The following is a 12,015-nucleotide window of genomic DNA, read 5'->3' as shown; positions in this document are numbered from 1 at the left end:
AAATACTTATAAATGATATTTTTTCAAAAAATAGTATTCTTACTTATTTCGACAGAAAGATAATCAAATTATAAGTGGAAGTTGATTGAGCATTTTGCATCGATTATAAATTTTCTTTCTCCAGCACTTTGCTTCTCTTTTCTAATTATATATTAATTTTTTTATATTTAATAAAATTTAACTTACATTTACTTGTATAAATGAATTAATTTATTCGAATAAATAATCTATTTAGGATTAAATTTTGATCAAATAAATTAAATTAATATATAATTTAGGAAAAGCAGTATATCGGTATGTAATTTCGGAAGAAAAGTAAAACGATAAATAAAAACAAAATGATCAGTCAAGATATACAGGAAGTTGATATCAACATGACATATTTGCGACAGAGATACCGATAAAAGTTACTGAACATATTTGCGCCGCTTCTCACTCTCGTGTCTCACGCTCAGACGCTCTCACCCTAATTTATTGGAACCCATTTTCTCTTAAGTCCAACGAGCAACTCGAAGTCCCTCACCGCCGGTCACCCATCTGTTCTCACCGCCGTTCAGTTGAGATTCGTTGTCATTTCACCACCGCAACAACATCTTCGTGGGTTTCCATTTTTGTGGTTTATCAAGGTAAACCCTTCTCCACAGCATTTAAACAATTTACAAACCCTAGCCCAGAAATCATGTCTCTGTCGGCATGTCCCTGCTTCTTCTATTTTCATGCACTAATCGATTGCATTTGTTATGTTGATGCCGAAAAGTGGTTCGGCTTTCGATAGCTCAGGTGCTGACGGTGATTTCCCAGAAGCAAAAAGCATTCGTTGCATTTTTGTAATTAAGAAAAAAAATTCCTTCTTATTATGTTGATTAAATTAATAAGTAATGCTCATTTTATGAGAAATTTCAGTGAAAGATCTTCATATATACATACTCCGAAGGTTGAGTGTGTATATATGAAGCAGTGAACTATAAGTGTCGTGTCCGATATCTTTCTGACACTCCGACATTCCCTTACACTCCAATACTCATCGCAAAGATTAAAAAAAAGTTCAGAGGTTATGTTGCGTTGCATTTTGAGAGTTTCAACTATTAGATTCGTTAGATTACGATTTCAATATAAACATTCGGATATCTTATGTTTCTTTACAAAATTGATAGGTATTATAAGTTTAGTTTTATTTTTTAATAAATTATTGAATATTAAATATAATATACGCTAAATAATTTAAAAATATTATATAATATCAAAATGTGTCATAACGTGTCGAAATTTAACATATTTTAGAATTAACGTGTCGGAGTATCGTGTTGTATCATGTGTCAGTACAACATATGCAGTGAATATAGCTCTTAGATGCAAAAACTGGGTAAATATATTAGTACCTTTAACTTCATATTGATTGCCCAAGTAATTGTTTTTTTTTTTAAGACCTAATCATATGAGTAAATGATAGGGTACCTATTCACTTAGTATTATGGATTCTTCCTAAAGCAATAACTTGAATTGAGCTGCATTGCTTCTGAGCTATTAATACCGAACTCTGTTTACCTTAATAGGTATATATATGGAAATTTTGGTTGACCGGTATATAATGTGAATTTCAATACCTGTAATTGTAAACTTTATTCATATATGACCTTGAGCATCTGACAAGTACCTTGAGCAATTTAATAGGCCTAAAAAGCCTCATAGGTCATGTTAGACTTTTTATTTTTTAACAATAGGCCTGACTTGACCTGTAAACCAAGCCTTTAATAGGCTAATAAGTTAGATAGGCTCAACATATTTTTGTATAGGTTTAGGCCATGAAAGCCAAAGCCCGGGCTAATTACACCTCTACTTTGCACCACTATTGGGGATTGACAACTATGGTATGCACTATCTGAGATTGACATCTATGCTTCATATGTAATAGTTTCCATTTTGTGCCTTTAGTCATAAAGTTTCTCAAATCTTTTGCATTTGCAGGAATGGTGGGTTTATCCGTTGGAGAACAACATTTCATCCAAGGAGGCGTTGCTCAAGACCTTCGTAGTGATGGTAGAAAGAGATTGAGTTATCGACCAATCTATGTTGAAACCGGAGTCATTCCTCAGGTAATCCTGAAATTAGTTGGCATTTGGCAGGGTACCGGTATTCTGATGATTCGACCCTAGCTGACCATCTGAATTTTTCTTGCTCTAAATAGTTTTAATTTGTACATTCAATGAACTTCATGATAGGCAAACGGTTCAGCTAGAGTCAGAATGGGTGGGACAGATGTCATTGCTAGTGTAAAGGTTTGTTAAAATGTTGGGTTTAATCTCTTCTTTCGTGATTCGTAAAATCCTTTTGTATATTAGTTTGAACAATTTTTTTTTTCAAATCGTGTCAGTTCTTTGACTAACAATGATATATTGGCTACACATTTATAGGCTGAACTTGGAAAGCCAAGCTTATTGCAACCTGACAAAGGGAAAGTCTCTATACATGTCGATTGCAGTTCGACTGCAGAGCCAACTTTTGAGGTTGGGTATTCTATTGCTTTTCTTCCTCATTGTTTAGTGAATATTGCAGTTTTATATTCATATTTAAGTACTGTGAATATTGATAGCAAAACAAATCAGTAAATCCTTGAAAGCTTGGAATAAGGTTAAATGCTGCAATGGATCAAATAAGCTTTAGACTCTCATCAATGAGAGTGTTTTTTTTTTTTGGGTAATATTGGAGGGCATAAACAGCCCAAAACAGAAACAATTACAAAGTTAACATATGCAGATCACTAGTGATCTGGTGTAACAAAAAGTTCAAAAAAAAAAAAAGTCCAGTAAGGAAAAATGTCATCAGGAGGATCCGTAAAAGATTGGAAGCTCTAAGGAGGAGTTGAAAGACCAACTTAGCAAGCCTATCAGTAAAAAAGTTAATCTCTCGAGGAATAAACGCCAAGTGCACAAACTGAAACTTGTGAACAACAATCTTGATGCGACCAACCAGAGAAGGCTCGACAACATTATCCACTTTTTTAGATATGCACAATAAGGCATCCTTGGAGTCACAAAAGACCACCAGATGGGAGCACTTCAGAGTTCATATTTGCAGCAAGGAGGAGCCCATGAAGGCAGCCCCATAATTCAGCTTCTAAGGCAGAACAAGAGCCAATATTATAAGAAAAACCAGTGTTCCAAGAGCCCTTCGAATCACAGATAACACCACATGATGCACTTTTATTGTTCACAAGACAAGAGGCACCATCTGTGAATAAAAAGTGATGAGTAAGGGGGAAATTGTGGCAAATATCACTGTACAAAGGACTGGCTGTGCTGCTGTCAGACTGCAGAAAAACCTTGCTGGCCAGCTTCATATCTGTTAGGTAATTGAGCAGCCGAGAGATAGGCTCAACAGGTTTAGAAAAATGCTATCATGAACAGTAGAGTTTCTCCATTGCCAGAGGAACCAATAGGTTACAAAAAAAACCTCTTTCCAAACAGGCCATTTAGGAGTCAAACTAAATGTTAAATCTAAACCAATCTTCACTATCCAAAGAAAAGAAATTTTGAGGAACAGAACCTGAGAACCAGCAAAGCCAGATAGATTTGGCGTACTCACAGTCACGAAGAATGTGGATGATGGTCTCCGAATGATGTCAAGAGGGACAAGATTGGATACCACCACTCCAGTGACAAGTTCTGTCTCGGACTGGAAGCTTGTTGAGGAAGGCCATCCACATAAAAATAGCTATTCTAAGGGGTCCCTTCCACTTCCAGAGAGAGTTCCAAATTCCATAACCTATAGTAGTAAAACCCATGGTATTACAGTAAGCATGCTTAACAAGGGATCTACCTGGGTTGAGGGTTTTCCACTTCAGGCAATCAGTAGCTTCATCAGTGAGAGGAGGGAATAAAGCTTTTAATCTATGAATGATCCCCTGTTCAAAAAATTGAGATAAATAATGCCAATTCCACTCACTAGTAATAGAATTGACTAAATCACATACTTTCAAACTGAGATCAGAATCAGGGGGTTTAGTGCTAGCAAGATCCAAGAGGGAATTTTGCACACCACCCTACAAATCAGTCCAAAAGAGAATAGAACTACCATTACCAATGTGTCATTCGAAATGCTGATACATATTCGTCCAAGCCTTACAAATGCTCTTCCAAAACACAGAATCACTATTTTTCATAATAACTTCACGGCTAGGATCACAGTTTCTGCCATATTTGCCATAAAGGACTTGGGCTCAAAGGCTATTTTGGTTATTGATAAACTGCCAAGCTATCTTCTACAAGAAAGCTTCATTTTGACCCCTCAAATTTATGATTCCCAGGCCACCAATATTTTTAGGGAGGCACAAATGGTCCCAAGAAACATAATGAGCTTTCCGCGAATTATCAGTGTCTCCCCAAATGAAATTATGTTGAAGCTTCTCAATTTCTTTGCAAACATAAGTCGGCAGTAAACTATTCTACATGTGGAAATTGGGAATGGTTGAAATAACACTCTTGGCTAGGGTGATTTTGCCGGCCAAAGAGAGACACTTGGATTTCCAGCCATGAAGCCTATTCTGCACTCTAGAAATAACCTCAGCATAGTGGTTTTTCTAGTTATGCCATGCTTTATAAGAGAGCCCAAATAGCGGCCGAGATTATTGACTTTTTTAAAGCCACTAACCTTAGATAAATCCAAAGCCAAATCTGCATCTACGTTTTTAGAAAAGTAAATACAAGATTTCTCTATACTTACTTATTGACCAGACATATTGGAGAAGGTCTCCAATCAATGGATGATGGAATTCAGCTGATCCAACGAAGCTTCTGCAAAGAGGATGATGTCATCAGCAAACATGAGATGAGAAATCAGTGGTCCTTTCCTCCCAGCTTTGCTTGGACACCAATTCTTCTTTTGAACTTCATCCATAATTAGATGAGTAAGCTTCTCCATACAAAGGACAAATAGATAAGGAGAAATGGGGTCTCCTTGTCTGATACCTCTTTGGGATTTGAAACTAGGAGTTTTGTTCCCATTGCAAAGGACCTCCAAATGAGGGCTGGTAACACATCCCATTATAGCTTCCAGCAAACCAGTAGGAAAGCTAGCTTCAATCATAAAGTTTGATAAAATCCCAGTTCAGCTTGTCATAAGCTTTTTCGAGGTCAATTTTATTAGAGAAGAAGCCTTTTTCCCCCACCATCTTATGCATAGAGTGGACAAGCTCTTGAGCAATGATGATGTTATCTTGGATTTGGCGCTTAGGGACAAAACTAACTTGATTGGGGGAAATAAGATCACCAAGAAGGGGCTTAATCTTATTGGCCAGAATCTTGCTGAGGCCTTTGTAGATGATGGTATTGCAGAGAGCAATAGGCCGAAAGTGTTTCATAAGCTGAGGTCTTTTTATTTTGGGGATGAAAGCAGTCAGAGTTTGGTTGACTTCAGCAATGCAATGAGGGTTCCTCAAGTAGAAATCCATACTCTTCTGAATCTGAGTTTTTAGCAAATCTTAGTTACGTTGATAGAACAGGGCCGGATACCCGTCAAGCTCAGGAGCTTTCAGGGCTGCCATTTGGAAGAAGGCATATTTGACATCTGCATCTGAAATATTAATGTTTAACATTCTTTTTAGGCAACAGTAATTTCGGGCCAAGTAGCAGAAGTATTCCTCCAAACAATGTCTTTGTTGTCTTCTTTAAAAAGATTAATAAAGAAGTCACGGGCTAAGGAAATTAGATCTTCTTCTTTGACCCAAAAGCTAGAGTCCTTTTGAAGCTTCACAATCTTGTTTCTATTTCTTCTAATAAGAGTCTTGGTATGGTAGTAACAGGTGTTACGGTCACCATCTCTAATCCACTCACCCCTAGACTTTTGATGCCAAATCTGCTCCTCTTGATCCAGAATTTGAGTCAACTCACGGTTTAACTTATGCTCCAGCTTCTCCAAGTACCTCTCATGATTAGAGCTAAGACACTTTTGCACAGCTTCAATGTGAGCAATAATTCTATTTTTCCGGTGCGAGGTAAAGCCAAAGACCTTGTTATTCCACTCTTTGAGAAGAGGAGTAAGGTGAGTCAGACCATCAACAACCTTATAAGAGCTATTCCGGTTAGAAAAGAGAAAAGAGGAAAATCTGAGATCATTTTCCATGTTGCCATAAATCTAATAGGACGGTCTCGCCATTGATTGTTATCCTTCTCAAGCTTGACAAGGATAGGGCAGTGATCAGAAAAAAGCTTAGGAAAAGTGATAACATCTGCATCACCAATTCACCATAGGCAACTCTCCAAGAATCATTTGCTACAACACGGTCAAGACGGTTGAACACACGATCCAGATGAAGGAATTTAGGGCCTTTCCAAGTGAACCAGGGGCCACTGCCATCGAGATCCAAGACCCCACAAATATTGAGCACATTAGAAAAACGATTGCATTCAGATCCACAGGGCCTCCACCTCTCTTTTCAGCAGTTGAGGAGATCTCAGTAAAGTTGCAAGACAACAACCAAGCTTCATTCATGTTTCTCCCTAATTATGAAGGTCTTCCCAAAGAAGCTTACGCTTGTCTTCATGACGATTGGCATAAACAACTGTCCAAAAGAAAGGAGGTTTATCAGGTGGTTCCACCCAACAATGAATGAACTGATCATTACTTTCTTGAAGAACAATTTTTACAGCATTTGGATCCCAAACAACCCAAATACCACCAGCAAAGCCTTGAGCTTCCACAACTAAGGAGTTGGAGAACCCCAAACTACGGATAATGTTATTGGCTTTCTTGCCGCTAACCCTTGGTTCCAAGATGGCAGCCATATCAATTCTATACTTCTTGCGAAATTTGGAGAAAGTACATTTGAACTATTTTTTAGCAACACCTCTACAGTTCCAAGTTATAAAATTCATAAAGAAAGCGTGGGATTTTATAGGATTAAAGGATTCCTGCTACTATTATCATGAGGATCAACATCAGCGGCTTTAGAGTGGGACTGACCATCCTTCGTAATTCACTCTTCACAAACAGAAGAGGTCATACTGCGAGTTGTACTAAGTGAAATATCAACTTCCATACCTGCCTTCTCTTCCAAGTTACTTTGTCTCTCTCTCTCCCATCACAAGATCAGGAGGATCAGGTTCCTTAGAAATATCAACAGCCATATTAACAGTAACATGTGTGTCTTTTGCTGCAGCTTTCACCTCTTCTAAACCTATAGGCAATGAATGGCAGATAGAGGAGCAACAACCAATTCATCTTTCAGAGTGGAAAAATCACTGATGTCTTGGGGAACAGATGGAGGAATATCTCTTTAGGTGAAGTTTCAATGACAGTGGTTTTTTTTGCCAAAAAGACCATGCTATTCTTGGTGGGAGCAACCTTAACAGCAGGGATGGAAGTCAAAGTTGAATGGATACTGGTGGCAGACTTAACCACAGATGATGATGCTTTGGTTGACAACCTTTTTTTAGTGGGAGGGGCAGGGGAAGCTGCTGAGAATTTCATTACCAGAGAAGGGGTAGAGGGCAATTTTGCAGCAGATTTATTCTCTTTAGCAGTAGCAACTCCCTGAAAAAGGGGGGGGGTTTCGGTAAGCCAAAGTCACTGCCAGGACTACTCTTGGCTTTGCCAATTTTCTTGTTGTGTGTGGGTGTACTTTTCTTGTTAGAAATGTCAGACCCAAACGTTCTCCCAGGAGTAGGGTCTTTTTTCTGAAGGGGCTGTTGGGGTTTTTTCTTCCTTTGTACCACCATCCATGGTCCAACACCTTGGAATGGAGGTTGTGTAGTAGAACTCTCAGCATTAGGTTCAGGGATCACCACCACAGTTGGTTTAGCAAAGTCAGTGCATGAATGTGAGTTATGCCCATACCGACCGCATTTGAGGCAGATGAGGAACAAACCCTCATACTCCACCCTTCTCTTATTATCCTGAAGGAAATATTCCCCTCTCAGAGGTTTAGACAAATCAAGTTCAATACAGACTCTGGCAAAGCGGGCTTTGTCACCCGTAGAGGTAGTATTATCCTAGGTTGTCAGTAGTGGCCCGTAGCGCCACTAAACCGCTACTGTAGCGGGTAGCGGCGGTCGGCGCTACAAACCGCGACATTGGCCGTAGCGGAAGGTAGTGGCGTAGCATAGCAGCAATACATCTACCCGCTACACCACTCCCATGTTGGAATTTGATGGAGAATCCGGAGATGATGATGATTTTCTTTATTAGTTCATTTCTTGTACTTGACTATTTGACAATTTTATTGTTCAGTTGTGTTTAATTTTGGATCCTTCCTTTATGTTCCTTGTATTTGACATTGATTGTGGAATTATGTGTTTGATTTTGTGTGACTTCTTATGTTTGAGCATTAATACTAAAAGCGGTATTGCCTAGTTTCTTGACTGTTAGTATAATATATGTGGAATTAATACTTCACCGTAGCGGTAATACCGCTACCCGCTACACCGCTATACCATTTTCGGGGTCGGCCGCTAACTGCTATTGACAACTATGGTCTTATCTACCTTCAACACTTTGCCTATAGCAGAACCTACTTGTTTGAGGAAAGGGTACTCACAATATTCCTGTGGTATACCTCACCCACACTGCAATTTTGTGAATGTTTTCCTTTTCAAGGTCGAAATCTAGTTCCCATTTTCTCAATGAGAGTGTTTTCTATTATTGATGTCTCATTTATCCATCTTGATTTGGTAAATACCTTTTTATTGCTTCAATATAATTATTTCTATTTTGTGTACTACATCTTTGCTTGTAAATAGGGTAGAGGGGGTGATGAGTTGTCAGCAGAATTGTCAATTGCTCTTCAACGCTGTCTCTTGGGTGGTAAAAGTGGAGCAGGTCTATCTTTCTCCTAGCATGAAGATTATGTTTACTACCATATGTTTTTCCTACCATGTTCTTGCCTCTCTTTAATTTCTTATTTACGGCTGTTGAGCTCTTGACACTGTTACAGGTGCTGGAATTGATCTCTCCTCACTTACTGTTATTGAAGGAAAAATTTGTTGGGATCTGTACATTGATGGGCTTGTTGTTAGTTCAGATGGAAATTTGTTGGATGCTCTAGGCGCTGCCATTAAGGTACAACCAACATAAAACAAAAATCAAATAATATGAAGGCAAATTGCTTGAAAAGATTCCGCACTGTAAAATATAAAATAATTAGCATTTCAGAGACTATCCTTTTATGATGATGTCAATAATGTTTACTTTTCAAATTTTGGTGTTCATTCATCGCATTTTTTGCCCATTGATGTTACAAACATGATATTTGGTTAGAAGTTACCCAAAGCTAGTGCACTTTTCTAATTGTTTCATTAAGCTACAATTGAAAATATCCTTGTTTTTTGTAGCTGTTTTCTTGTAGTTATCCCACATGATTTTGCATTCAGTTTGATGTTGAGAATTTTTTTTTGGGGATATAAAGCTATTTTCAGAATTAACTGGAAAGGCCCTAATGCAGCTAACATCTGTCATTCTTTTAGGCTGCTTTGAGCAATACGGGTATTCCAAAAGTTCAAGTTGCTGCTGGTTCTTCAAGTGATGAGAAACCAGAAGTTGAAGTGAGTGATGAGGAGTTTCTGCAATTTGACACATCTGGAGTCCCTGTTATAGTTACACTGACCAAGGTAAACATACTTGTGCTATCCTGTCTTCTCAGTTGACCATATTTTATGATAATTTCATACTCTGTTTTGTAGGTTGGGAGGCACTATATTGTGGATGCCACATTAGAAGAAGAATCACAAATGAGCTCTGCTGTTTCTCTTTCTGTAAATAGGCAAGGGCACATTTGTGGTGTAACCAAACGAGGAGGTGCAGGTCTGGATCCAAGTGTCATTCTTGATATGATATCTGTTGCTAAGCATGTGAGCGAGCAGTTAACAAACAAATTGGATTCAGAAATAGCTTCTGCTGAAGCTGAAGATGAGTCATGACATAGAACATTGTGATAACTAGGATGCATTGTACACATTAATTGATTAATGGTTGACTTGGACAAAATTCTGTAATTTGATAACAACTAGGCATTAAAGCTATTACATGTATGTCAGAATGTAATGCAATGGTTGTGTGATGTAATGCAAGATTTTAAGTTGCGGACTGATGTGGTACACAATGTTTAGATGAGGTTTGCAATCGTGGGTTGATATTTAATTAATCAGCAACCCCTTTTCTATCGTCTCTTTATTTCAAGTGTGGTTTTTATTTCACTCTAAGGTGACAATTTGTTGGTATCTTATAGTGAAAATGTTGAGTTTTTCTGCACTAATTGTTTAGGATCCCGTTTCTTGCTATAGTTTTATAAGCATGTAGTTGTTAGGTTTATATGCAGCTGAACCTAGAGCTGCCAATACAGGCTCCACCCGCGGGCTAGCCATATAACTTCAATTTTCAGCCCCTTTTTTTTTCAGCCCATATGTGATAGGGTTATTTTTTACCCTAGACCCAATGATCCTCATTCTTTTGGGTTAAGGTGGGGTTAACCATGGGCCTGCCCACGTTGTTTTATCCAAACCCTAAATCCCCAATTTCTGTATCTTGTGGTAAACGAGCTCTTCTTCTTCTTCACTTTGACTCTTTCTAGGACTCCAAGCCACACTATTCACTCTTTCAACCATAACTTGACCTTAAGGTGCAGAGTCATCTGGGTATGCATAAGGTATTGTGTCTTTCTTCTAATTTCGTTTTGGTTTTCTTTTTCTTTTTTGTTATCTGGTAAGTGGATTAGCAGAGCAAGAATTGATCTATCAAGTTCTGGTGCTTGAGCTGGGTTTTGGGATTTCATGGTGATATCATTGTGTGAGGTTTCAAATGTTTTGCAGAAAAATGTACTCTTATTATATTTTAGAATGAACTTGATATTAGTCATGTAATGGTGGTATCCATATGTGAACTTGTATTTCAGCCACAAAGCAACATCCCCTGCCGCTAGTGACAGATGGGTACTATAGGTGTCCCTTGGCCAGCAATTTGTAATCTTCTTTTCCATTTGCTACTTTCTGTCTTTTCATTTAGGATTGATTGTGATAATCTTGCTCAATGAAATAAGAAAATGTTGCAAGAACAGTTGTATCACAAAATCTATTGTCGTCAAAAACATGATGCAATTTGTGTGATACAGGGATGGAATTCTTTGGACACAGTTATTCCTGCTGAATCTTTGGCTCTGACCCTGCTAGCTTCTTGCAATACAAAAGATTCAAAAGAGCTTCTTGAAAGGTTATTACACTACTATTAATTTATTTAAACTTGGGAAATTAACTTTAACTTTATGCAATTGAAATCCTCACTTTTTTAACTTTATTAGCCTTTAATTGTTGTGGTTATCTGTGTTATTCTTTTTGAATTTCAATTTCAATTTTGTCCAGATAGCGTTTTTGTATTATGCAATTAATGTTTTATCCAGAACTCATTGCTTTGAGGAATACCAAGTTCCAATGTTACGAGGGTTTACAATTTTGGCTAGTGTGAACAACCAAGTCTTACTTACTTGAGTTTGTATGCACATCTTATTCTTCAAAAAAATTTAATATTTATCATGTTAACGTCATTGAGTGTTCAAATAGATCAGTAATGTAACACTCCGTTCTAGAACCGGTTTGTTAACATCGCATTATGATATTAAGCGCAGTTACAATCACATGAGTTCAATTAAAATTCGGATAAATTTTTTTCATTTTAAAACATGCCGAATTTATAATACCCAATTACGTGATCATAACCATATCACCTTGCGGAATCAGATAAATCAAGCTTAACATCATATTCTTATTCCATTTTTAAACCATTAATTTACTTCTTATTTATTTCACAACTTCTACTATATTGTAGATCTCTTCGTTGGCTACGCGTGGCTTCAAACCGCGCTCAAATCGGAGCACTGTAGCCCAAGTTATGACAATTTGAAGCAACACAAGAGGGTGTTGATCACAGGCCCTGCGTGCTTCAGCGCGATATCGGGCACTCAAGCGCGCGTTATCGGGCGCTAAAGCCTCCATCTGGGCGCTTAAGCGCACGGAGGCAGGAAACATCAGGTCTTTC

General features: G+C 38.0%; 1 protein-coding gene across 1 annotated transcript; it reads left to right on the top strand.

The window, feature by feature from the left end:
* Positions 1-374: 374 nt before the first annotated feature.
* Positions 375-10,113, top strand: LOC133306517 (uncharacterized). The gene is made up of 8 exons (XM_061506842.1): positions 375-626; positions 1,966-2,093; positions 2,220-2,276; positions 2,412-2,504; positions 8,733-8,811; positions 8,927-9,051; positions 9,456-9,599; positions 9,672-10,113. Exons 2-8 carry the CDS (start codon positions 1,968-1,970, stop codon positions 9,906-9,908), a joined length of 861 nt encoding a protein of 286 aa, XP_061362826.1. The 5' UTR covers positions 375-626; positions 1,966-1,967; the 3' UTR covers positions 9,909-10,113.
* Positions 10,114-12,015: the final 1,902 nt, after the last annotated feature.

This window comes from Gastrolobium bilobum, unplaced genomic scaffold (assembly GCF_033153095.1).
Source record: "Gastrolobium bilobum isolate Gb01-03AN ecotype WA unplaced genomic scaffold, APGP_CSIRO_Gbil_v1 utg74254, whole genome shotgun sequence".
Lineage (NCBI taxonomy): Eukaryota > Viridiplantae > Streptophyta > Magnoliopsida > Fabales > Fabaceae > Gastrolobium > Gastrolobium bilobum.
Note: the sequence above shows the minus strand (reverse complement) of the source record. Positions and strands in the feature narration are given on the sequence as shown.